This window comes from Castanea sativa, chromosome 4 (genome assembly GCF_040712315.1).
Source record: "Castanea sativa cultivar Marrone di Chiusa Pesio chromosome 4, ASM4071231v1".
In the NCBI taxonomy this organism is placed as follows: domain Eukaryota; kingdom Viridiplantae; phylum Streptophyta; class Magnoliopsida; order Fagales; family Fagaceae; genus Castanea; species Castanea sativa.
Window position 1 is genome coordinate 34,657,015 of NC_134016.1, and position 27,830 is coordinate 34,684,844.

General features: G+C 35.9%; 2 protein-coding genes across 3 annotated transcripts; one reads left to right on the plus strand and one right to left on the minus strand.

Moving 5' to 3' along the window:
* Nucleotides 1-1,781: 1,781 nt before the first annotated feature.
* Nucleotides 1,782-4,430, plus strand: LOC142631627 (DNAJ protein JJJ1 homolog). Its single transcript, XM_075805838.1, has 3 exons — nucleotides 1,782-3,659; nucleotides 3,839-3,897; nucleotides 4,028-4,430. The coding sequence occupies exons 1-3, from the start codon at nucleotides 1,848-1,850 to the stop codon at nucleotides 4,083-4,085; spliced, it is 1,929 nt and encodes a 642-aa protein (XP_075661953.1). The 5' UTR covers nucleotides 1,782-1,847; the 3' UTR covers nucleotides 4,086-4,430.
* A 752-nt stretch (nucleotides 4,431-5,182) lies between these two features.
* On the minus strand, nucleotides 5,183-17,031 carry LOC142631463 (histone deacetylase 5). Of its 2 annotated transcripts, XM_075805637.1 has the most exons (14): nucleotides 16,697-17,027; nucleotides 16,376-16,577; nucleotides 15,893-16,039; nucleotides 15,663-15,775; nucleotides 15,152-15,363; nucleotides 13,786-13,850; nucleotides 13,336-13,506; nucleotides 13,046-13,129; nucleotides 7,511-7,661; nucleotides 6,889-7,010; nucleotides 6,426-6,619; nucleotides 6,163-6,292; nucleotides 5,870-5,934; nucleotides 5,183-5,789 (listed from the first exon to the last, which is right to left on the minus strand). In XM_075805637.1, exons 1-14 carry the CDS (start codon nucleotides 16,900-16,902, stop codon nucleotides 5,624-5,626), a joined length of 2,028 nt encoding a protein of 675 aa, XP_075661752.1. In that variant the 5' UTR covers nucleotides 16,903-17,027; the 3' UTR covers nucleotides 5,183-5,623. The 2 variants fall into 2 exon arrangements, 1 of the variants encoding a protein (XP_075661752.1); XR_012843612.1 differs by lacking the exons at nucleotides 5,183-5,789; nucleotides 5,870-5,934; nucleotides 6,163-6,292; nucleotides 6,426-6,619; nucleotides 6,889-7,010 and adding exons at nucleotides 9,124-9,285; nucleotides 9,433-10,490; nucleotides 10,573-10,708 and having other exon boundaries at nucleotides 7,508-7,661; nucleotides 16,697-17,031.
* Between the last annotated feature and the right edge of the window lie 10,799 nt (nucleotides 17,032-27,830).

The window sequence follows — 27,830 nt, forward strand, 5'->3', positions numbered from 1 at the left end:
AAGAACACACAATCCAACAGTTAAATTTTCAAAATTCACATATAATTAAAAGATATAAAAGGAGTTTGAAGGATTTATCTCCAAATTAGTTTGGAGAGAAACCTTACCAATTTGTATATAATATAAGAGTAATTACATTCTTCTTCCTTGAGATTTGAGGAAATAACACTTCACCCCAAACTTAAAGGGATAAAATACCTTCACCTGACATCTGATTGACCAAGTTTCATTAAATTAATATTAAAAATGTTATGTACTGACTTGCCCTTCTGCATAAGAGTAGTGTACAAACCTAAAAAGACTAAGCCCACTTAGAATAGTGGAGTTAGGATTTATAGGTCCAAAGCAATTAATATGTTAGAGTTGGGTCTACAAGGTCAATTTTACTGCTCCCTTATTGTCCAACTGATAAATTAGAGGAAATTGGGCTAGGTGAATTGCGAATAAAAAGTATTAAATCTAAAAAATAACCCGGCCTCGAGTCTGGTCGAGGAGGCAATGTTCATAAAAAGTTTCAAGTCCTTAATACAGGGGGATGCTACATAGTTTTTTTGTTCTTTTTCTTAATTTATGGTCCCCTTCCTTGGAGGGATTTCTTTCCTTTATATAGTCTCTCCCATTGCATCTGAGCTCTGCCTGTACAACTTAAGGCATTAGTTTGGATGCTTGTCCTATCAAGACTTTGCTGGAGGTGGTAGAGTGTGCTATGAGATTATTGTTCAGGGATCATTCATTTATGAATGCGGTTAGCTGAGTTGGTACAGTAAATTGAATGCGGAGGCGATGGCTCCTTTACCTAGATATTTCCTCTTTTTTTGCACGTCTCTCCTGTCTTCCTTTCTTCATTCGCCCAAACCTTAATAGAAGGAAGTGTAATTACCTTATATAATATTTGAAGACGATTTATTATCTATTAATCTTCTAATATTTTGTCACATAAAGTTTTGGTAGTCTCACAATTTTATACATCATTTTTTTATTAATATATTTATTATGTCAAAATAAGATTTTTAAACTGACTACAACTAAGTAAACTAGAGATTTTTAAATCAACTACTACACAGTACCATGAAGAGTTTTGTACCAATTATTACTCTATGATATGAAGAGTTTTAAACAAACTGAAGACTTTTGACTATTAGTTGACCTTCTAATATTTTATCACATAAACTTTGATAGTCCCACAATTTTACACTTTTTTTTTTATTAATTTAGTATTTATTATGTTAAAATGAGAGTTTTAAACGAACTACTATTAAGCAAATTAAAAAATTTTAAGCCAACTAGGACTCACCAACGTAGAGAGTCTAACCAAACTCACATTCTATTAGATAAAAATGGGTATTCAACCTTAATTTATAAACTATGTAACAAAATGACTCTGTTTTAAAATTATTTAACAAAATATCTTTATTTTGAAATTCAGTTTTAACAAAATCAAATTATAAATGAAACTTAACATTAGCAATGTCATATTTTATGTATATTTTGCCATTTAATTTTTTTTGAAAATTTAAGCACAATGTCGAGTTCCATTGTCTGCTATTTTATTTCAACAAATCCTTCGTTCTCTTCGAGCTCAAACTTTAAGGCATCTTTTACCTGAATTTTTTTACTCTGTTTTTCATTTATTTTTTCTTTTTCTTTATTTTTTCGCAGTTATTTTATCTTTGTTTCGTATTATACTGTAAATATTAATTTTCATTTTTTTTTTTTTAAACTAATTGTAGTTTAACTAATTCAGGTGCATTGCACGCCACTCTCTTCAACCCTATATATAAAAACCGCCTCAAAAATGTTCCACCGTGTTTTTGAACTAAACTGGAGACCCAAAAAAAACCAAGACCATGGAATCGGCGGCGAAGCGGTGCCACTACGAAGTCCTAGGGCTGAGCCGCGACTGCGCCGCCGACGAAATTCGGTCGGCGTACAAGAAGCTCGCCTTGCAACGCCACCCTGACAAGCTCGTCCAGTCTGGCTTATCCCATGCCGAAGCCACCGCTCAGTTCCAAGAGCTAGCCCAAGCTTACGAGGTCCTCTCCGACCCGAAAGAGCGAGCCTGGTACGACTCGCACCGGTCTCAGATCCTCTTCTCCGATCTCAACTCCAACTCGGTCGCTCCAAACTCGGCGATTCCAAACCTCTTCTCCTTCTTCTCCAACACCGTCTTTTCCGGGTACTCCGACTCGGGTCGCGGGTTCTACAAGGTGTATTCGGATCTCTTCGACAAGATTTACGCGAACGAGATCAATTTCGCGAGGAAGTTAGGGTTAGGGTTGATCAAGGAGGCGCCGTTGATGGGGAATTTGGAGAGTCCGTACGTGCAGGTGACTGCGTTCTATAACTACTGGTTAGGGTTTTGTACGGTGATGGATTTTTGCTGGGCGGATCAGTACGATGCGATGGCCGGAGTGAATCGGAAATCGAGGAGAGTTATGGAGGAGGAGAACAAGAAGGTGAGGAAGAAGGCGAGGAGAGAGTACAACGAAACGGTGCGTGGATTGGCGGAGTTTGTGAAGAAGAGGGATAAGAGAGTGATTGATATGGCGGTGAAGAGGAATTTGGAGATGGAGAGGAAGAAAGAGGAGGAGAGAGAGAGGAAGAAGAGGTTGGAGAAGGAGAGGATTGAGAAGGCTAGGGCTTACGTGGAGCCGGAGTGGACTAGGGTTGATGAGGAGGAAGATTTGGAGGGAGATGGAAAGGGAATGGAAGAGGAGGAGGAGGAGGAGGAAGAAGAAGAGGAGAGGAAGAGGAAGGAGTTCTATTGTGTGGTGTGTGGGAAGAAGTTTAAGAGTGATAAGCAATGGAAGAATCACGAGCAGTCGAAAAAGCATAAGGAGAAAGTTGCGGAGTTTCGTGATTCGCTTGGTGATGAAGAAGAAGAAGGAGATCAAGATATTGGGGAAGAGGAGGAGAGAGTCGCGGATGAGGTTGGCGAGCGAATTAGAGACGAATTAGAGATTGGGGATAAGGACGAGGAGGATGAGGAGAATGGAATTGGATTTCATGATGTTGAGGATACAAATGAGGTTGGAGGAGGTGAGGAGAGTGATGGTGATGGTGTTAATGATGATGATGATGATGATGATGATGGTGTTGATGATGATGACGATGAAATGGGTGTGCTTGAAGCGATGGTGGCGGGGCGTAAGAGTAGGAAAAATGTGGGTTCGAGGGGTGAGGCAAAGGTGGCGTCATGGAGTGAGGTTCGTGTTGAGGATGAGAGTGATGGGGTTGAGTTACGTAAGAGTAGGAACAATGTGGGTTCGAGGCGTGAAGAGAAGGCAGCTGCGTGGAGTGAGGTTCGTGTTGTGGATGAGAGTGATGGGGTTGAGTTTATGGAATACAATAATATGAAGAGCAAGAGAAAGAATCGTAGGAGTAAAAAGAATGGTGGAGAGGCTATGAGGGATGCGACCAATGAGATACATAGACAGAGTGAAAAGAGTGAGAGTAATGGACTCGATCGTTCGAACTTGGAGGAGGAAGAATCCTCTTCTCATTCTGTTTCGGAAAATGTGAGTAATGGTAATGTTAAAGGGGATGAACAGTTAGCTAGAGATAAAAAGTCTTCAAATCAAAATGTTAATAAAAAAGGGACTGGGAAGAAAGATACAATTGCCAAATCAAAGAACTCTTCCAAAGGAAAGAAAGCCAAGGTAACAATGCTTCATCAATTCTCTTCTTTACCTCTTTATTGAGTATTTAGCATGTTTGCACCGTCTTCAACGGGCATTGTTGAACTGTGTTGTGTTATTATCATTTTCATGTATAATGGAATGTTGTTGTTATTACGATTAATGCTCTTCGTTCTAATTTGTGACGTCTTCCAAATCAGGCAACATCGAAGAATTCTAGCAACACATGTGATACATGTGGAGAGGAATTTGAATCAAGGTAATTCATGTCTTTTATTTCTATGCTTTACCTTTATTTTTCACTAGTTAGATTTGCAACCTGTGTCTCTTGTCATTTTGCTTGTATAGATATTCATTATTTGGATTTGTATGCTTGTTTATAATGACAGGACTAAACTACACAAGCATTTGGGTGACTCCGGCCATGCTACATTAAAATACCGATGACGAAACAATTGATGATAGCATAAATTATCATGCGAGTGAGAGCAGCATTCCACATGTTGGTTCGCATGAATTGTTTATTGTATTCATTCATTTATTCTGTTGTAACAATGCTAAACTACACTAAATAGTCATGGGTATCTGCAATTCTGCATGTAGCATACCCATTTTTTGTCCTCCTATAGTAGGGCAGGTTTCTGTTTTGATTAATAGTGTTTTTTAATTCAAGGCTGTCTTGCACCAAAGTAAGAAAAATGCAACCTGAGAATTCCAATGCCAAGTTGGCTTTGGCTTTTGCTGCATGTGGAGAAAATCAGTAACAGGAAAATATAAATAGATTTTCATAAATGACATTCGCTTTCCTGAAATGTGATTGATGTGTATTGTAAAAATGCATCGATTGGAATGTTTGAGCGATATTGTTTTTGTCTAAAGCCTATTTGCATAAAGTTAATTTTTGTTTGAACTTTACTCGTATAAATTTAGCCAACTGCCTCATGTAAGGCCTGTCCTGTTTGAAAATTGAATTGAGGGAGGAGTAGAGTAGAGTTGGCTGAAAATACTAGAGTTGGCTGAAAATTATTTTCAACCGCCCTACTCTACTTTCTCCCTCTCCTTCTCAATCCAAAAAGTACCTATAAGGTTTTATAGCCAGAATCCCCGAGCAGAGTATAAAGGAATACCTTTCAGATGTTATTAGTCTTATCATTCAACTGGCACGTAAAGCTCAAAAAAAGGGTTGAAACTGATATTGGGCTCATTAGGTAACTTACCGTGAATTACCAAATGCATTTTTACTAGGGTTACCGAACACAATCTCAACATGGCTTGTAAAGTTTGGTGTATTCTTGCTCTAAACAAGTAGAGAAGCCTCCAAGATATTAGGCTATCGTTAAAGACAATACACTAAGGCTTCCGACACCACTCAAATCTATATCCAATATGATGGCGGTTAATTTAAGCTGTGCACGATACTACACAATAATATGCATCACTCAAGCTCAGCCTGTGATAAACAACAGTTGACCAAATCTTTATACATAAATAGAGCTAGAGGAAATATACCCAATCTGATGGCAGCTAATTTAAGCTTTGCATGATACCATAAAATGATATGCATTACTCAAGCGCAGCCTGTGATAAACAATAGGTAACCAATTTTTTGTACATAAATAGAGCTAGAGGAAATATACTCAATCTGATGGCAGCTAATTTAAGCTGTGCTTGATATCACAAAATAATATGCATCACTCAAGCTCAGCCTATGATAAAAAATAAGTAACCAACTTTTTTGTATATAAATAGAGCTAGAGGAAATATTTGGAACTCCTTTTAAGTTATATGAGACCAGGGGCAGATCTTCCCATGAGAGCCAAAGGTGCACAAATGACACAGCTGCACAAATTACTTTTTAAACACACACACAGACATTGCCTTACTCCTCCCACGAGCTTCTCTTTGTCAGGTGACCAAGGTTTGCTTTTTTCCTCCAACAGCAAGGCAATAATGAGGATTTACAACAAAAGGGGACAAAGTTGCAATCACAATGGTTTTTTAGTAGCTTCTTGTATGTATGCCATGGCTTCCTCCTCTGAAAGCTGGCCTCCTTCTACCAGGCCCCTTACTAAGGTGTTCATATATGCTTTGCATGGAGCCACAATGGGAAGCTTCCCGGATCTGAAGCTCTCCATATCCGAGTTCACGCACCTACATTAAGGATCAAATAAACTAATTAAAATTCTGTACACTTTTTACAAATGTTGCTTTTAGAATGATTTGATACTCACGTCATAGTTAGTATAGGAATGTCCTCCTCCTTTCCCAAGTAAACAACATTACTATACCAACCTCTCTGCACAAAATTAAAGCAGTTTTCAACTTTCACAGTAAGGTGAATCAAATAGAATTTATAACACCCACCCAAATGCAACAAATTAAACCTATATGGGATCGAATCTTTACCTCACTCTCTACTATTTGTTTATGTGAGGTAGTAGTAATGTCATTTGATGGGGCTACTAGTAGAAAAATATGCTTATTCCAGTCTAAAAACAGAACAGGCATAACAGACATCACATACCATTTGAAGCTCTAGAGAGTTGGACCCATTGCTTGCTACAGAGATTAAATCATCCAAATCAAACAAAGGAGAAGTCATGCAGTAACTTGAATTGTTCTCCTGGCATAAAATATCATTGAACTGCTCTAGCCTGTGACAGAAGTTGGAGAATACGACAAATTGAAATCCAATTTAGAAATTCCATGTTCTAATGGGAAATATGTTCAACAAAAGATAGAAAGGAGACAAAAGAAATAAGAAGAGCCACATCACAAATATCGCACGTGATTCTATATAGGCACAAGTAAGCTTTATCCTGGATTTTCCTTTCTGGATTAAGGAAAGCAACCCCTCCAGGACCCCATGAACTTGTAGATTCACGGCCAAAGAATAAATGATGAGGGTAAGTCCCCCACAAAATCTCCTTTGGTGGAGTTTTATCTAACGAACCACGACATGGCCCTTGCATGCCTTCAACCTGAATGTTCCAAAGGTTTTAAAAAAAAAGTGGGAAAGAATAAGGTGCGATAAAATAAAACAATACAGAAAAAAAAAAAAGCAGAATTACAAAACTTCATAATTCATGAACAGGAAATAGAGATACTAAGCACAGGATGAACTTATGTAGACCAAATTTCAAATGCTGATTGAAATATTCTACGCCGGCAGAATGCTTAGAATCTGCTTCTAAATATCTTTAAAATTGATATTGCAAGCATTTTTTTTTTTTGAATCATTGTATCCTACCTGGCCACCTTTAACATAGCACAGGAATCTTGGTTTCCACATATTTGATCCAAAAGAAGCATACCAAACGTCAATCTTTGACAGCTCCGATCTCCAGGGCCTATAAGCATTATTGTTTTTATCTGCATTCAGTTTCGAGGCCATAGTATGACATTAAATAGATGTAGAAAACAAGTAACTGACAAAAAATTCAAGTTATGTTTGATAACAATTTTTGTTTTCTATTTTCAAAAACTTGTTTTTAGAAATATAAAGTAAAAACAATTTTCTTGTATTTTTGAAATCAAAAACATGTTTGGTTAGTTGAAATTAAAAAATAGTTTTTGAAGAAAAAAAAAAAAAAACTAAACTAAAATATGTTGTTATTAGGATTTGTACTCTAATACTAACTCATTAAATGAGACAAATTTATTAAATTAAATGTGTGTTTTCATTGGCTTTTGAAAATTAGAAACTGAAAACAACATTTTGCATGTTTTCAGTTTCCTTTACAAATTAAGTTTTGAAAACAGTTTTTGTTTTTTGTCCATTTTAGGTTGCCAAACAAATTTTTTAGTCTAAAAAATAGAAAATTGTTTTTGAAAAGAGAAAATAAGAAGAAAAAAACAATTACCAAACATACCCTCAGTTTCCTCTTTACCCTGATGATCTTCATCAACTTTCAGATTCGACAGGGGTTGTATAATGCCCTGAAGAACCTCCTCAAGATCTTCTGATGCTTGAGCTCCATTGTCATCCTCCACTTCAGAATCAGAGCTCAAGAATAGAAGATTCTAAAAATAAAAAAGAACACCTATCTTAGTAAGGTTTGTAATTATATGCAAAAAAGAAGTAAAGATAAAATAGATATCACAAAATTCCTACCCCCTATTCCTCAACTAAATAAAAAAAGGCAAAACACTGGATCTCTCACCTTCCCCTTCCTTTAGGGAAACTCATGAAAAAGGACCAAAAGAGAGAGAGAGAGAGAGAGAGAGAGAGAGAGAGAGAGAGATGAAAAAGAAGAAAGAATGATATTTTTTATAAAATTTTTTTTATAAGCAGAGATGAAGAAGAATAATGAATGAATGAAAAGTACTCTTTGTTTCCTCCAACTAGGCATGCATATAGGCCAACTGTCCCAAAAGTTTAAGTTGTTAAGAAATTGTGAATTTGATCATTTAATTATAATTTCAGCACTCTCCCTCACATGTGAACTCAGACCTCCCTTAATAAATGGGTCCCAATATGTGGGATATTTAATTTTTGAAACGGCGGAAACAAGGTTTGAACATAGGACCACTTGCTTTGGTATTATGTTAAATTGCCAATATCCTAAAAGCTTAAGTGCTTAGAAAATGGTGAATTTATTAATCATCTAACCATAACTTGGACACCGTAAAAAATTTAAAATCAATTTTCATTAACTCATCAATCCTTCAAACAACTGTGAGGCCCCAGTTTGGACCAACAAGTGTGCTAACTGACCATTATTTTGGAAAAAAACAATATATCTATGATTTTTATAAGATTTTAAGGAATTATGTTATTTAAGATACAAGTTACATGCCTGCATACATAAACACATATTTGTAATTGTACATATATCATATATGATCTCGTGTTTATGGTTAGACTTATTCAGGTAATGATTGTAGTTTTGTATGGTACTCTAATAGCAATTCTTTCTCCAAAAAAAAAAAAAAAGCATTTTGAATGACTAAAAATACATCAAACATGCTTGTACACAGTTCTTTTTGTTCAAACCAAACAAAAATCTAAGGGACACTTACATTTTAATCCCTACGGTTTATGGGTGTAACAAATTAAACCATGTAGTTTCAAAATTAACAAATTAAACCTAGAAATTTTAAAAAGTAATAAATTAACTGTATACTTCCAAAAGTAAAAAATTAAACCTTGGGGTTTTCAAACAGTAAATAATCAAACCTCAACCCATTTAAGTGAATTTTTTTGGGGGTTTAATACAGGTTCAAGGTTTAATTTATTGTTTTTTTAAACTCTAATGTTTAATTTGTTACATTTTAGAACTCTAGGGTTTAACTTGTTAATTTTAAAACTATAAAGTTTAATTTGTTACATCCCGTAAGCCATAGAATAGGGTTTAAAAGTGATAGAGATAAATCTCCAAAGCAAACGGATCCAATTAACAAAGTCAGACATGAGCAACGGGGTCGTCAAAAGGGACGGTTTGGTTAGTCGGACAGTCAAAGAATTGGTAGACAGATTCATAACCTGGATGGAAAGGTAGGAGACGAATGGACTCGTTAGAGTGAACGGATCCAAAGGAGACGGTTTGTTGAAAGCCACGTGGCACCTAGGTGGCCTAAGTGGTCTCCAAGGAGCCTAATATGGAAATGACTTGCGTTCTATGCCCAACCATAGTCAAAGGAATACCTACAAGAAAAGAATCCCACAAAATACGAGCATTAATAAGGATCTTCTCTACGAGGAAATACCTTCTCCATCAAGAAACGGAGATCAAAATTCTACACTACTATAAAAACCCCAAAGCCCTCACAAATGGAGGAACGCATAATATACCTTAGCTCTAGTACTCTAGAGTGATAGAAAAACGTCATTTTCTAACTTAACCTTCGGAAGGTCTTTGGCCGGTACCACACTAATACTCTCTGCAAGGTTTTCTCTTTATTTGTGCTTTGCAAGTTTAAACAAGGGCACGTGAGGACCATTCGGCTCACTGACAATTTTCAGCATTATCGTCCAGAGATACCTGAGACACATCTAGGTCAGGGTAGAGAACTTTGACCTGACGGAGGCATTCTTGGAAGCCGTCGTAGTAGCAGCCGCCAAGTTCTTTCAAGAAGCTGTCAGAGTTGCGAAACTCTATTTTTCCATCCTCTTTAGCCCGACGGACTTGCTCCCTCAACATGGAGATCTCCCCCTCTTTATCGTGGAGCACATTCTTCAGCACCTCAACATGCCTCTCCAACTCTTCCAGGGCTTTCTTGGTCATGTCAAGTTTTCTGACCTGCACCGCCCCCCAAGCTTTAAGCTCATTTAGCTCCGTCTCGACGGCCTCAGCCCTCTCCTTGAGACGATCAACCAATTTCTCTCGGGCCAGGCAACGATCCATTAAGCCCTTTATCATAAGCATCGCCTGCAAGAGTAAAAAGAATGTTAGAAATAAGAATAATTGAAGGATGGAAGGGAAAGAGGACGGTTACACACTTTAGCCATGCTAAAAAGGCCAGACTCCCCCATGGCCTTAGTTGTATGGTTGCCCAAGTCTTCATAGTCATCGTCGTTAATGATGGACAATAGACGCCCGACGGCGTATCGAGAATCTTCACGGAGAAGGGGGGCGCGCTGCTCCATGACGGGACCTTTGGCCGTTATCAGACCCTTCCCCATGCCATGATAGGGCGGAGTAGGCAACTGGATAGCTGGAGGCGTCTCTCCGACGGTTGTAGGGACCTTGGGTTTCTTTGTAGGACGGTCGACCTTATCCGGCCCCTTCCTCTTGATGTACGGTTTGACTGGGCTCGTCCCTCCGATAGGGGGCACGCCCTCCTCCTGCAGCTTCTTTGCACGTTCAGTGGCATTCTTCCGTATAAGAGCGATCTTATCGTCTTCCATTTCTGCGCCAAAGGAAATGGGAAGAAAGAATTAGACAAAAATTACATTAGGAAGTAAAGAGTAAGAAATAAGCAACGAACTCACGTTTGTGTGCGAGAGTATCGTAGCGACGGGCAGTATCCGTAGGCTCAGGACCCTCACAATACCAGGGTAGAGTGTCCAAAGTGACGAGCAGCTTCCACGTTCCACTGCTTGAGGGAAACCTCTGGACGGTCTTGGGCTACGATCAAAAAGAGACATAATTAGACAAGTTAAAGTGAACGGGTAAGATAAAATAAACGGGCAAATTAGGTAAACGAACACCTACCAGACGGGGGAAATATGCCCTAAGTTCTATCAACAAAGGGCATGTCCTGTAGTTCATTAGGGTGGCACACCCAATTATCTCCCTAGACGAAGAAATACTGGTTCTTCCAGTTCCGGTTAGAGTCAGGAGTCTTGAACACCAGCCTAAGAGACAGTTTCCTTGGTAGGAAACTATAAATACCCCGGGACTTGGCTATCTCGAAGGGACGGTACCAGTGGAAGAACTCCTTCACAATTAACCGACGACTCCCTTTACTTAAGACCCCGTACAACATCTCGGCACCTAGAAAGATCCTCCAGGCATTCGGAGCAATCTGGGTGACGACTAGCCCTAGGTATTGGACTAGACGACGGTGAAGTGCACTCAAAGCCAGCCTTGAACATCTGCTCATACATCCCGATGTCGTCAACACCACAATAGTAGCACTTTTCAAATTTAAATGGCAGACGGATAGGGACGTCGACGAGAATCTGATACCTCTCTCATAAGGTGTTGAGGTTTTTTTTTATGGATGGTTGAACTAAAGTCGTTAACCGTCCATATAAGAGGGAGGACAAAGTTCCTAAGGCCATCAGGGCCAAAGATAGTTCTGATAGGAGACTGGTCGCTCTCCTCGTCTTCTGAGGCTCCGTCTGTATCACTCTTTGACCCGTCCTTATCTTCCTCTTCGGAAGGTGAGTTGGCAGACGAAACCCTTTTAGGATAAGAGACACCAAGGCCGCCTTGCCTTGACAGGTACACCTCATCGTAGCTCGTTCCTTTGCAAACACACGATTGTTCACTCGACGCTTCACTAGACATCTATTACACCTGCAAGTGACGGATAAACTCCTAAGACTCTATAGGTCTGTATACACGACGGACATATAAAACTTAAATAAAAGGAGAAAAAGGAAGGTATATACAGGACGGAGAGCACTTACAAGTGTACAGTGTGAACAGGAAATGGAAGCAGTACGGTGAATAGACGCATTGAGATGACGGACTGACATATCTCGTAGGTGACGGTTGTGATCTGACAATGGAATATAGTAGCGAAAAGTAGAAATGGATAAGAAAGGCGACATATAAATATATATATATATATAGAGAGGAGACGGCACAGAAGATGAAGCGAAGCGTCGATCCAAGTAACTAGCCACTGAAATTGTGCCATGTGTCTCCTCAACATTTATGACTCCAACCACCCTGTCAATCAAAACACAACTCCCTAGGACTAAATGTTGCCGTCACCCCACACATCTATCTGGTATATTAAGCGACGAACCCATGGAGTGAGGGGGCAGCTAATAGGGATAAATCCCCAAAGCAAACGGACCCAATTAATGGAGTCAGACATGAGCGACGAGGTCATCAAAAGAGATGGTTTGGTTGGTCTAATAGTCAAAGAATTGGTAGACAAATTCATAACTTGGACGAAAAGGCAAGGAAACGAATGGACTCATTAGAGTGGACAGATCCAAGGGAGACGTTTTGTTGAAAGCCACGTGGCACCTACATAGCCTAAAAGGTCTCCAAGGAGCCTAATATGGAAATAACTTGCATTCTACGCCCGACCATAGTCAGAGGAATCCCTACAAGGAAAGAATCTCACAAAATACGAGCATTAATGAGGATCTTCTCTACAAGGAAATACCTTCCCCATCAAGAAATGGAGATTAGTTCTACACTATTATAAAAATCTCAAAGCCCTCACAAATCGAGGTACGCATAATATACCCTAGCTCTGATGCTCTAGAGTGATAGAAAAACTCTTTTCTAACTTAACCTTAGTAGGGTCTTTGGCCAGTACCACACCAGTACTCTCTACAAGGTTTTCTCTTTATTTGTGCTTTGCAAATTTTAACAAGGGCACGGACCATTCGGCTCATTGACAATTTTCAGCATCATCAAAAATAAAGCTTTCCCAAAAATCTAATTTCAAAGAGCTTATAAGAATGATGCTTTCCTTATGTTTCCCTTCTATTTGAACATGAATTGGGCAATAAATGAATTAAGCACAACAGGAGATAGATGCATATCTTCTCTACATTAATTATAATCAAATCATTTAACGCTTCAGCTGTGCAATAGTGAATATTTAATGATCATCATACTTTCCAGTCATATTCCACCTCAAGAATTCAACAATTACCAAGTAAATATTGTTTTAAAAACAAAATCCTCTGCATACAAGTTATATTCACTATCACAAGTTTGATGAGATAAAGATGAAATTACGTCAACAACTAAAAAGAGAAGAAACATTACTGGAACTTGAGCTGTTTGACTAATTAACGTGGTTGGTAATTCATCTGCAAGTGTTGGCCAAAAGACTTTTAATTCCTGCCGAACCTGTATAAAGGATTATATATGCCTTAGTTAAATAAAAAGAATCTCAGATACAATTGACTAGTAAAGAACAGAATGCAGCAAAGATTGATAAAGGAGAGGTTTGGATAACCTAGCAGAGAAGTTAGAAACAAATTAGTCCTCAATTCTCACCCACTCCCCTCCCCTAAAAAATAAGGAAACAAATGGAGTAACCAATGTTATTTTACCGCTTGTATTACACGCCATGTGGACTCAAAAGGGTAGGCCTCTGAAGATCCATTGATAGGCATGTTTTCTAATAAAACTTGCATGCATGCAAGCGCTGAATTCGCTATAGAGTCAAGATTGTATCCTCCTTCTAATGCCAACACAATCTTACCTTGGGAAAAATTCATCAGCTGAAAAAAGATAATAAAAAATATATTATATAGGAAACACAAAAAACACATAGAAGCACAAAGGTATTCTTCTAAGCTTCACCTGCAGAAGAATTACTAATGGAATGTGCTAAAACTAAAGTGAACAACATTACTGACATAATTGGGGTGTGCAGTAAATCATACAATTTAAGATAACATCTGTATATAACTAAACGGCACAATTAATCTTCATTCACTGAAGGAGATATTATGATGAAAATAACATTAATGTAGAATATGAACAAATTGAATGCTAACCTTTTTCAACATAACTGAGTACCCATATGGCGTGACACGACAGCCCCCTAAAGGATCACCAACAGCTGTTCCAAGCAATAATTTGAAAGAATTTTTTTCAGAATATTATTATTAAAAACAAATACTACAATCACTGAGGGAGTTTCCATACAAAGAAAATTTCTAATGCAAAAAAAAAAAAAAAAAAAAAAAAAAGAAGATATCTCACCATAGTAGATGCATATGGAACAATATGCATCTTATCAATTATGTGAAAATTACAAAAATGATATCTATCTGCCAGAAAGAAAGAATCCTATCGTTCCTAATTTGTCTGAATAGAACTCATCAGGACCCTTTTTTTTCTCCATGTTCATAAGCAAGAAAGCGCAGGTGGAGCCCAAACTTGGGCCAACACTGGCTCCTAGCTGTTTGGTCTCACCCTTACATTCTTTCAACCACATCTGGTTTTAATTGCACAGACTATCAAGTTATGAATTGAACAAAACATTTTCAATAAGAGAATCAGGATGAATGAAATCCAGCAATATCAGAATTTGAAAAGTCAAAATGTTTTACAAATATTTAAGGTACTAAAATCACATTCATGCCAACTGCCAATGCATGCTTGGGTCCCTAATCTATATTTTAAGGCTAGAATCGTGAACTATAAGAAGTTCTAGGCAAGGCATCTTCTTACTGACTTGAGGAACATATTTATAACTTAAGCAATGGCAACTTGTGTTCTCGGTTATGAGAATAATAATTATGGACACAATTGTCAGTTCTATATCCCTTTCTCACAGTACAAAAATTGATGAGATCCTAGTGAGGTAATTACTACCTTGATAATTTTTCCTAACGACATGAAGTGGTCAATATACTTTCTGATTACATAGAGTTATCTCAAAATTGCGTTGTTTTTTTACATGGACTAACATTAACTATCAGGATGTACAACTTTTTTGTTAAATCTCCATCACTTTGATTTGATTTTGAACCCCCCACCCCACCCCACCCCACCCCCAAAAAAAAAAGGTATGAAACTTTTTCATTAATTTGAAACTAACTCTGATTAGATGAGCATTGAAAGGCTTCATGGAGCAGAACTAATTTCTTTATATAGTTATTTCTAATATTTTTGTTATAGAAGATAAATTGCTTCTAAATGCCTGTTTAGTAGGTAATCAATGATGATAATACAAGGTTCACCAAATAGGACTAGTTCTATATGATAAAAATTCTCAGGTGACCACCTAGCCATCAAGGCTGAGTAGGGCCATTACCATGACATTTAACAGATACACATGAAAAGGTGAACAAAAGTGAATGCATAGATACGTTAAAGTAGGAGTAATGAGAGGAATCAAAGTTAAAACTAATAAACCTGCATCAAATCCAGCAGAGATTATAATTATGTCCGGATTAAATTCCTTGGCAACAGGAATTAATATATGGTCCCAAACTGCAAGATAGTCTGCATCTCCACAACAACCGTTCTCCCAAGGGACATTTATATTATATCCTGCACCAGGTCCTTCTCCAATCATAGTATAGAAGCCATCATCGTTAGCAGGATAGAAAGTGCCAAACTCGTGCCTGTAAGGACAACTCTAAATAGTCACCATGACTAGGAACAAACAGTAGTAACAGAATATCAACTAACTGATATGGGCTAGAACTTGTTATAGTACTTGACGAGTCACTCACAAGAACAATAATCCACTTCATATCAAAATTAATTTTTCCAAGAAAACAATTTAATGAATACCATAAAAATTTGACCAATATATATTTTCAAGGAATCCATTACTCAAACTTTTAAATACACTACCATGCTGAAAAGTTCAAATGATCAACTGAGAAAAGCCTTATTAACTTGAAACTTTCCTACGAACCTATGAACGGAGAAGAATAAAACACGGGAATCCTTCCAGAACATCTTTTGAGTACCATTACCATGATGTACATCCCAATCAACGATCAAAATCTTCTTAATTCCCAACTCCGGCTGTCATGTATAAAAAAGAAATTTAAACAGGAAAAAGAGAAGCACATTTTTGTATCTACATACAACAAAACACAACAAAACCAATCAATTGCTGATATGCTTAAAATTGGTCCTCACTCTTTCATTCAAAAGAAAACTCGTCGCGATAGCCACATTATTGTGCAGACAAAATCCCATTGCTTCATTGTGTTCAGCATGATGTCCCGGAGGCCTAACGATAGCAAAAGCAGAATTCAACTCTCCTTTCGCAACTCTCTCCGCGACCTATTTAACAAAACCATTAACAGCCTTCATTTGAAAATAATAATTGAAACAAATATATTATTCCCAAGCTCTGTTTATTTCAACCGAAAATGTTTAATTTCTAGAAAATTATTCATTTTCCAGAAAACATTTTCCTGTGTGTGATTGTGACCTTGAAAAATGAGCACCAGAAAAACATTTTCTGCTATACCGAACTTATTTTCAGCTGACTTACATTTTTCCGGCGTACCAAACACCAGAAAATGCAGAAAATGGAAAACATTTTCCACCGAACTACTGACACTAAAATTGAATTGCTAATATTTGCAGTAGAATAGAATTGGACTGAGATATTACATCAACAACAGAGCCGGCAGCGAGGTAAGCAGATTCGGAAGAACCTTCATTGAAATAAATTGAATTGAATTTCGCAGCGATCTTGTTTCTTCGTGAATCAAACTCTTTGGAGCTTATATTCTTGATCAGATCAACGTGTTTTTTGGCGTGAACATTTAAAATGAACCTGTCCTCTGCTTCTTTCGCATTCAAAACCACACACCTGAAAATAGATAAGAAAAACAGAGCAAATCTCAACCACAATCTCAATGCTCAAAGCTCAAAGCTCAAAGCTCAAAGCTCAAATTCAAAATAAATTAATTAAAAAAATTTAAAAAAAACCTTCGAGGAATGCGAGCGATTTGAAGCTTGTTCCAGATAGCGCGAATCCGATTAGGGTTTTCGGGGTGGTGATCGCCGTCGGGTGTAGAGTGCTTACACATACGCTCGTCGTAGAGAATTCCTACCCTTCTTCGACTTTGACTGTTGCCACTACTGCTACTATCATCACTGCTCTGTCTTTCAGTTTCAGAGTTCACGCTCTCCATCTTGTGCCCTAAAAAATCGATTTCTCTCTCTCTCTCTCTCTCTCTCTCTCTTTCTGAATTCTGAGAGAGAGAGAAAAATAAATATATATAAACCAAGAGAAAAATAATTTTAGGGGAAATGGTTTCGAATTTGGATTTTTCTCTCTCTTTTTGGACTTTATTTTTGGAGGGAAGGTAAAGGTAATATTATATTTATGGGTTTCGGCCTTATTGGCCCTATGGGCTTTGGCTTTCTTTTCTTTTTCCCACGACTTTGGAAATAAAACAAAAGAATTTCAATAATTATAAGTGTAAATTATATTCTTAACCTTTACCTTTATTTTATGTGACATGAAAATAATATTATATTTTAGTAGTTAATTACGTTAATATTTTATTATTTTTTATCTATTACTTAACAGTGAAGACTATTTTGATATTATAACAGATTAATGACAAAATTGACATATTTAAAATGTTATGGATTAAATTAACACGCACAATAAAAGTTAAAAATTAAGTTCGTAATATACCCTTAAATAAATAAGAACATAAAATATTTAAAAAATTGTTGTATGTGTTGGACATAGTAATATTAGACCCAAATTTATACCCAACAAAAAAAAAAAATAGTATGCTTAATAGATAGGAGTATCTATCCATTTTTGGTTTGACCATCTTTTGTTCGTAATTCAGAAAGACTAGTCTTAGCTCAAGTTGAAGGCTTGAAGCTCTAGCTGCATGATGAGCTATTGAGCTTGCTATCAAGCTGGGGTTCAATCGAATTATTTTGGAGGGTGATTTTTTTGTTATCATCAAAGCTCTCAGCACTCAGCAACGATGATCCATCATTGGCCTCATATGGTCACTTGATTTTTGATACTAAATGTTGGAACATTTTAATATTAAATAATTAAAATGAATAAATTTTATAACATAAATGTAAAGATGTGGGAGTAAATGTGGAAGATGAGGAGTTAGTGAAAATGTTTAATCCCACATTGAAAAGGAGAGAGACTATTTTGTTCTTTTTAATTGTGGTGATTAATGGGCTACCATGAATTATCTCAAATATTGGGCCAGATACGTGCGCAAGGGGTAGGTGAAGGGCGGAGGTGTCAAATTTGGAAATGAATCAGCACCTTGGATCCTTCTACTTGATAGCTCATTCAGAGTAATTACCATATCCGTTGGTGAGTAAATGACCCGAATTAATATTCCATTTTTATTATGGAAAATAATGAGCCATTAACCCACTTAGTGGACTATCCGTTTGGGCCTTTTCATTATTTAGAAAACTCCTTATTTCACCATTAATTGTGTAACTCTAGCCCATCAGAATAATATCCAACAATTAATCTTGTAACACCCACTATATCATAATAATGGACCTAATTAATCAGATTAATTTGGGTAGTAATTTCGTGAGGCTCATTGAGCCTATAAATAGATCCATTCAGATACAATCCAAGTTACTGCAATATACACTAAAACAAAAAATAGACTATCCGTTTGGGCCTTTTCATTATTTAGAAAACTCCTTATTTCACCATTAATTGTGTAACTCTAGCCCATCAGAATAATATCCAACAATTAATCTTGTAACACCCACTATATCATAATAATGGACCTAATTAATCAGATTAATTTGGGTAGTAATTTCGTGAGGCCAATTGAGCCTATAAATAGATCCATTCAGATACAATCCAAGTTACTGCAATATACACTAAAACAAAAAATAGAGAGATTCTTGGCAAGGAAGGGTGTTCTTTCTGGTGGAGTTTTAGGCTTGAACACTTTGTGCAGAAGTTGTTCTAGTCATACGACACTTGTTGGGCTGTTGTATCCTGGGGGAGACAAGTCAGAGACGGTCTGCACCAGTTACAAAGTTTAGCCAACCAAGGGCTTGAATCTCCTTAAAGAGAGCGAGTGCCGCGCCTCAGTCCAAATAATGTTGTGTAATCTCTTTCTTTAAACTAATAAAAATTCAGAAGTATTATTCAATTCCTCTTCGTGTTATTTCCATTATCATTGTGTTTGCACCAACAATTTCAAGGAGATTCAACACATGGAGTCTACACAAGAGAAACCAAATGAGCCTGTTGGAGATCTCAACAAGCCCTTTCGCTTTAAGGGAGCCCACTTCAAGAGGTGGAAAGGAAAGGTCCTCTTCTACTTGAGCCTTCTCAAAGTTGCCTACATCCTCACTGAGAAGAATCCGTCAAAGGTTCCTACCGATGAGATGAGTGACGAAGAATATATTCTTCATCAAGAAAAAAATAGATAAGTATACAAAAGATTAATATAATTGTCACTCTTATCTATTGGATTGTCTTGCCGATCATTTCTATGATTATTATGATACAACTTACAAGTCTGCTAAAAAAATTTGGAAAGCTTTACAAAGCAAGTATGATACCGAGGAGGCAGGTGCAAAGAAGTATGCTGCTAGTGCATTTTTCCGTTACCAAATGGTCGATGGAAAATCGGTGGTGGATCAAGCACAAGACTTCCAAATGATTGTAGCAGAATTGAGATCTGAAGGCATAAAGATCGGAGACAATTTGGTGGCAGCTGGCATAATTGACAAATTACCACAATCTTAGAGGGAGTTCCAAAAGACTTTACGGTACAAACAAAAGGAGACATCCTTGGAGACCTTGATCACACGCATCCGTGTGGAAGAGGAGGCTAGAGGACAAGATGCACTCATGACACAAGAGAGCAATGGTAATTCCATCACAAAGGTAAACCTTATTTCATCTAATAATAATATGCCCAAAAATCATTTTCCTAGAAATGGTCAATTGAAACAAAAAAAAAAAAGCCTTTAAAAACAATAATAGATCACCTCAAGGAAGGGAAAACCCGAATAAAAATTACAATAAGAACCAAGGACCCCATTCACAAGATCAATTTAATAGATCTTGTTTTGTTTGTGGCAAGAGTGGGCATATTGCTCGATTTTGCAAATTTCGGAAACGTGAATTTGTCCCGCAGGCTAACGTAACCAAAGAGCCTTTAGTGGCTATGATTACAGACATCAATATGGTGCAATATGTTGAAGGGTGGTGGGCAGATTCTAGTGCTAATAGACACGTCTGCTATGACAAAAATTGGTTCAAATTGTACACTCTTTTTGAAGAAGAAAAAACTGTTATGCTTGGTGACTCTAGCAAAACCAAGGTTCTTGGGAGTGGTGAGATTAAATTAAAATTCACTTCTGGATGTGTGCTAACATTGAAAGATGTACTTTACACTCCGTCCATGAGGAAGAATTTGATGTCAAGTTTTTTGCTTAACAAGGCTGACTTCAAGCAAACTATGGAATCTGATAATTATGTAATCACTAAAAAGGGATTATTTGTGGGAAAGGGTTATGCTTGTGATGGAATGTTTAAATTAAATGTTGAGAATAATAAAGCATCTACCAGTTCAGTTTATATACTTTCTTCTGTTAATTTTTGGCATGCTCGTTTGTGTCATATAAATAGTAGATATGTGGGAATCATGAGTAGTTTAGGATTAATTCTAAGACTGTCAAAAGATTTTGAAAAATGTGAACTTTGTTATCAAGCTAAGATTACAAAAAAGGCTCATAAAAGTGTTGTAAGAAATACCAAATTGCTTAAGTTGATTCACTCTAATTTATGTGAATTTGAGGGAATTTTAACTCGTGGAGGAAATGGATATATTATCACTTTTATTGATGATTTCTCAAAATATACAATTATTTATTTGTTGAAAAATAAAAGTGATGCTTTTGACAAATTTCAAGATTTTTTAAAAGAATATGAAAATTAACTCGGTAGAAAAATGAAAAGAATAAGAAGTGATAGAGGCCGTGAGTATGAATCAAGTGCATTCAACTCATTTGTTCAGTCTTTGGGAATTATCCATGAAACTACTGCACCATATTCACCTGCTTCTAATGGTGTGGCTGAAAGAAAAAATAGAACTTTAATTGAGTTAACAAATGCCATGTTAATTGAATCTGGTGCACTTTTACATTTTTGGGGTGAAGCTATTTTAACTGCATGTCATGTTTTAAATAGGGTGCCACATAAAAAGTCATACACCACACCTTTTGAGATGTGGAAAGGACATAAGCCAAATTTGGGATATTTGAGAGTATGGGGTTGTCTTGCTTATGTAAGGCTTACTGGCCCTAAAATACCTAAATTAGGTATAAAAGCTACTACCTGTGCTTTTCTTTGTTATGCATTTAATAGTGCAGCCTACAGATTTTTTGATCTTGAAAACAAAATAATTTTTGAATCTGGTGATGCAATTTTTCATGAAGAAAAATTTCCTTTTAAATTGAAAAATAGTGGGGGCAAAGAAAATATTTTGTCACAACCTAGTTCTTCTACTTCACATTTACAAAATCAAGAAAATTTTGAAATGGAACCTAGAAGGAGTAAAAGAGTTAGAGCTGAAAAGGATTTTGGTACTGATTATTATGTTTTTAACATTGAGGAAAATCCCCAAAATTTAAAAGAGGCCATAACATCACCTGATGCTATATTTTGGAAAGAGGCTGTAGATGATGAGATAAAATCTCTAATTTCTAATAAAATTTGGAAATTAGTAGATCTTCCACCGGGTTGTAAAACCATATGTTGTAAATGGGTCCTTAGAAAAAAGTTGAAACCAGATGGATCAATAGATAAGTTTAAAGTTAAACTTGTTGCAAAAGGTTTTAAACAAAAAGCTGATCTTGATTTCTTTGATACTTTTTCTCCGGTAACGAGAATTACATCTATTAGATTGTTAATTGCTATTGCTGCAATTTTTTATTTGAAAATTCATCAAATGGATGTAAAAACTGCTTTTCTAAATGGGGACCTAGAGGAAGAGATTTATATGGACCAACCTAAAGGTTTTGTAGAGCCTGAACAAGAAAGCAAGGTATGTAAGTTAACTAAATCTCTATATGGCTTAAAACATGTACCTAAACAGTGGCATGAAAAGTTTGATTCCTGCATGATTGAGAATGGTTATAAATCAAATGAATGTGATAAATGTATTTATTCTAAATCATGGAATAATTTACATGTTATTATTAGCCTCTATGTGGATGATATGTTGATTTTTGGCTCAAATATGCATGTTATAAATGAGACAAAAAATATGCTTAAAAGCCATTTTGATATGAAAGATCTTGGTGAGACTAATTTTATTTTGGGCATGAAAATTACAAAAACATGTGATGGAATATATCTTGATCAATCACATTATGTTGATAAAATATTGAGAAAATATAATTTTCATGATCACAAAAGTGTAGCTACTCCTTTTGATTCTAGTGTTCATTTATTTCCTGTGAATAATGATGATGAGATTTTTAATCAAAAGGATTATGCTAGCATCATTGGTAGTTTGTGTTATGCTACTGATTGTACTAGACCTGACATTGCATATGCAGTAGGAGTGCTAAGCAAGTTTACTAGCAAGCCTAGTAAAGATCATTGGCTAGTTATTGAGTGAGTTATGAGATATTTAATTGGTACCAAAAGTTATGGCTTATTTTATAAAAAATACCCTACTATGATTGAAAGTTTTAGTGATGCCGATTGGAATACTTTGTCAGGTGATTCTCTCTCTACCACTGGTTATATTTTTACCTTAGGTAGTGGTGCTATTTGTTGGAAATCTAAAAAGCAAACAATAATTGCTAATTCAACAATGGAAGATGGATTAATAGCATTAGCTTCAGCTAGTGAAGAGGCAAATTGGCTTAGAGATTTGTTATATGAAATTCCACTTTGAGAAAAGCCAATTCCACCTATATTAATTCATTGTGATAGCACTGCTGCAATTGGTAGAGTTAAAAACCGTTATTACAATGGTAAATCCAGACCTATATGAAGAAAGCACAGTACCGTGCGATCTTATTTGAGTAGTGGCATCATAACTGTGGATTATATTAAATCTAATGATAATCTTACAGATCCATTTACCAATGCCTTGGCAAAAGATAGAGTCTAGAATACATCGAGGGGGATGGGACTAAAGTCCATAGAATCATGAGCCATGTATGAGGATACCCAACCCAAAGACCAGAGATCCTGAGAATTGGGTTCAATGGGAAAAACGAATCATACAATGGTCGTAAGAAATGAACATTTTTTTTAATTATTTATTTTGTAAATAATTTTTTAATTGTTCATCCCTATGATGTAAGTGCATTTATCCTGTAATGTGGAGAGGTTGAGTAAAAAACTCTTATTGAAATTTGTAGCTCATATGAGTGGCGTGTCAGAATTAAAGGAGTACCCTTGACAAAATTTCACCTATATGAGTATGGGGGTGGGGCCGCTCCCTATGAGATTTCGACTTAATCTCAAATACACTCATGAAACCGGGATCAGCACATGGCTGTAAAGTGCTAGCTATAAAAGCTCATGTCAACACCTGAGTTGTTATGTGTAAACAGTGACGCTTAATTTCCCTAAAGCAATCCTAGTTTAAGTCGGAGACTACTACAACTCTGGAGTTGAGATCACTGTTTTACTAAGTGAAGGTTCAATGCAGAGCATACCTTCATGATGCATAGTGACCCATCTTTGCCTGGTAATCTCTCTTTAACTAAAAATTTAATATTAAAATGAGTGGGGGATTGTTGGAACATTTTAATATTAAATAATTAAAATGAATAAAATTTATAACATAAATGTAAAGATGTGTGAGTAAATGTGGAAGATGAGGAGTTAGTGAAAATGTTTAATCCCACATTGAAAAGGAGAGAGACTATTTTGTTCTTTTTAATTGTGGTGATTAATGGGCTAACATGAATTATCTCAAATATTGGGCCAGATACGTGCTCAAGGGGGAGGTGAAGGGTGGAGGTGTCAAATTTGGAAATGAATCAGCACCTTGGATCCTCCTACTTGATAGCCCATTCAGAGTAATTACCATATCCGTTGGTGAGTAAATGACCCGAATTAATATTCCATTTTTATTATAGAAAATAATGAGCCATTAACCCACTTAGTGGACTATCCGTTTGGGCCTTTTCATTATTTATAAAACTCCTTATTTCACCATTAATTGTGTAACTCTAGCCCATCAGAATAATATCCAACAATTAATATTGTAACACCCACTATATCATAATAATGGACCTAATTAATCAGATTAATTTGGGTAGTAATTTCGTGAGACCCATTGAGCCTATAAATAGACCCATTCAGATACAATCTAAGTTACTGCAATATACACTAAAACAAAAAATAGAGAGATTCTTGGCAAGGAAGGGTGTTCTTTCTGGTGGAGCTTTAGGCTTGAACACTTTGTGCAAAAGTTGTTCTAGTCATACGACACTTGTTGGGCTATTGTATCTTGGGGGAGACAAGTCAGAGACGGTCTGCATCAGTTACAAAGTTTAGCCAACCAAGGGCTTGAATCTCCTTAAAGAGAGCGAGTGCCGTGCCTCAGTCCAAATAGTGTTGTGTAATCTCTTTCTTTAAACTAATAAAAATTCAGAAGTATTATTCAGTTCCTCTTCGTGTTATTTCCATTATCATTGTGTTTGCACCAACACTAAACAATTAGTTTCACAATTTCAATATATTAATTTTTCCCATGTTCACCACTGAGGAAATGCAATAGCTCATTCCCTAGCTAGATGTGCTATCCTCTCCCATTCTTTAACTATCTGGGTAGAAGATGTGCCATCAAATATATCTCATATTGTTCTGGCCAATTTGATCACTTTACAGTAATGAAATTTAAGTCTTTATTCTAACAAAAAAAAATTCGAACCAGCCGTTCATGGAGTACATTATAAAATTTAAAATTTATACCTTTTATTGACTTTCAATTTCAAAATGTATGTGTGGGGACGAGGAACCCTAATCCAATTTAGTTGGTCGGTTAAGATTAATTCCGAGGATACAGCTTGGACCTCGGGAACAAGTACCGGTTGTGCGGGGTATATAGAGTTGGGACTCCACAAGGAAGAGGCAGCGGACTGGGCACGGAACACAAGGAAGAGGAAGAAAGAGAAGTATAGAAGTCGTCTCCTCCGCATTGAATGCATGACACCCACCCTTCTGGCCGCAATAATGAGGAAATAGCCATGAACAGTGATGACAGAGTTAAGGTAAAAGTTGCAAATCAAGTTAGCATACTTCGAATGGGATAGGAACTCAGGGACTGCGATCCCAACCCTCCAAGCTTAAGACTCAAATGAATTGCAGTTGGATATAAAGGTAAGAGGACAGTGAAATGGGGGTGACCTTCTTCTTTTTTATTGGATAATTATAATTTCATTATCGGACCAAACCCAAGGACCAACACTTGTATTTTTCTGTTAAACCAGTTCTTGAACTATGGACTATTAGAAGGAGTTTGGTTTTTCCCTTCCCTATGTTTGTCATAAGTCTCTCATCCTTGTACACTAGATATCATAAATAGATTCGACATCCCATCTCTAAACAAGTTTTTTGTAATAGCTAACAACAACAACCTTCATTAAGCCGATCATCTCGATTTTTCGCCGTTACAGTATGTTTATATACTAAAGTTAAATTAGGTTTACTATATTGTAGATAAAAATACTAAACATTACTTGTCAAGTTAATATCCAATTCTTAAATATAAATATTTTCAAGTCAGATTTACTATTATTAAGTAGTTTTTTTGTTGTTGTAAAGTTCTAGATTTTATTTGTATAAAAAGTATTAAGTAATTTTTTGTAAGTTCATTCTAGATTTTATTTGTATTATTATTTTTCCTTGCCTAACATTTTATGTTTTAGGCAAAAATATTTTTTTGGTCCTTACTTTTTTGTTATATTTTCAATTTGTTTCTCAAGTTTTCACAACTTTCATTTTGGTCCATATATTTTTAAACTTATTATCATTTTGGTCATTGTCATCATCCCACTTACAAAGAACACCTACATAGTTAATGGACTAAACTACTAGTTTAAAAATAGTGTTTTCCATAAGTGAGACAATGTCAATGACCAAAACGAGAGCAAGATTAAAAATATAAGGACTATAATGAAAGTTGTAAAAACTTGAGCACCAAATTGAAAATATGACCAAAATATAGTGACTAAAATGTGTTTTTGTCTATTTTTACTAACTAAAGTTCATTTTTTGCCCTTAAAGTTTGAGGTTATTTTCATTTTATATTTTCACGTTTGATTCTACTTTCATACTGGCCCCAATGTTCTCCATTTTTGTTAGTTATCTAACTGTCCATGATATGTTTTTCCCCTACAATAATGAAATTCTTGCATTCCACATCATTGCAAAGTTAGTTTTTAATGAACTGGTTAAATGTAAAGGGCACTTAACAACTAGATTACTAATGGAAATGGAAGATAGGGCCAAAATGAAAATATTCCTAAATTTTAAAGGTTCAAAGTGTAATTTAGTGTAGTTTTTTTTTTTTTTTTGAGGTAATAGATAGAAAGTCTAGTTTTATTTTTAAAATCTATATATTTATCTGAATCCATTGACTTTATTCTTCTTCTTCTTTTTTACAATAAACTTTATTTGGTAGTTTATTTGTTAAGGTACAACTTATTAAAGTATCAATAATTAAATAAATATGTTTTTAGCAAAAAGCTAGTTCAAATGTACAAAGTTTCTATAGGTATTTAACTCTATCATTTTTCATGTATACAAAATATTTTTTCCTTCTTTTGTGGAATTATTGTACTAGTAGAGACTATAGAGTATTAAAATTAATATATTGTTACAAATTTAAGGATTCAAAAGGTAAATTTTAGAATTTATATATTATTCAACTTTTTATTCTTTAGTGTTTTCTTTTTTCTTTTATTAGTATTGAAAGAAATACAAAAAAAAAGAAGAAGGTTAGAAAGTATGTTGAAGGTTTTTTTAATTTTTAATTTTAAATTCACGTCATACTAGGTTGACTTGACCAATCAACGACTGGTAAGAGTCCTCGAGTTAACCTGTGTTCGACTGGATGATACCTGAGAGAGTCCTTGATTACTTTATGCTTCTAGGCTTCTAGCGAGAGCAAAACTGCCGTTATAATTGATGGAAGTCGCATTAAATTATGTAGATAAGATGAAGGCGAAACTACATTATTGGTCCCTAAAGTTTACTTACTAAGCGTTTTTAGTCCTTGAAGTTTCAATTAAGCTCTATTGGTCCCTAAAGTTTCAAAACTAAACACAATTAGTCCCTCCACTAACTTCCGTTGGTTTTTTTTGCTTATGTGGCTAACAGAAATATGAGTTGGTATATTTTTAATGATGTGGCAACGTTATTAAAGGAGCAGACTATATGCAATTGCTTAACATGCAATTCCTGCCATATGTATGAGATGGCATAATAAAAATAAGACATGTCAATTAAAATTGCCTTACAAACAAGTACAAAGCCAACTCAGCAATTACTACTGAACCAGAACACATTTCTTGTTATTCTATAATTCTTCCACACTAGTCAGATCCAATCACCGTTGCCAACATCCATACTTCAACTTCACACTATCCTATTATGGCACTCTCCATGAACTTGACCTGGACCTTCAAACTCAGGGACTAAAAGCGCTTAGTAGGTAAACTTCAGGGACCAATAGTGTAGTTTCACCTAAGATGAAACATGGGCTTGCTTTGGAAACTTTAAGCATGGACTTCAATCCTCATTGTTGTTGAGATTTGAGAAGCTGCAAAGCTATAACTTTTCCAAAGATCTTTTCCTATAGAATTTGATTTTCTTGTTTTGAGTCGTCAAAGCTTAAATTTATGGTAACTTAAAAAAAAAAATTCAATAACAAAGATTTCTGTCTGAAATACAACATTCTTTTTAGTAAGACTCTTACCTATATTTTAAAAGATCTTTTCCTCTGGGATTTGATTCCAGTTTTGAGATTGACAAAACTCAAATTTAAGGGGGGAAAGATATCAAACTCCTCAACATGAAAAATCCTTCTTTTTTTCTTTCACAATTATTTTT

Bases quoted from the DNA above. Each gene is read 5' to 3' on its own strand.
- LOC142631627 (XM_075805838.1), top strand. From the start codon at position 1,848: ATGGAATCGGCGGCGAAGCGGTGCCACTACGAAGTCCTAGGGCTGAGC. The intron at 3,660-3,838 runs GTAACAATGCTT...CTTCCAAATCAG, and splicing joins CCAAAGGAAAGAAAGCCAAG to GCAACATCGAAGAATTCTAG. The intron at 3,898-4,027 runs GTAATTCATGTC...TTATAATGACAG, and splicing joins GGAGAGGAATTTGAATCAAG to GACTAAACTACACAAGCATT.
- LOC142631463 (XM_075805637.1), bottom strand. From the start codon at position 16,902: ATGGAGAGCGTGAACTCTGAAACTGAAAGACAGAGCAGTGATGATAGT. The intron at 16,578-16,696 runs GTTTTTTTTAAA...ATCTATTTTCAG, and splicing joins ATCGCTCGCATTCCTCGAAG to GTGTGTGGTTTTGAATGCGA. The intron at 13,507-13,785 runs GTTAGCATTCAA...ATCTTTTTTCAG, and splicing joins ACTCAGTTATGTTGAAAAAG to CTGATGAATTTTTCCCAAGG.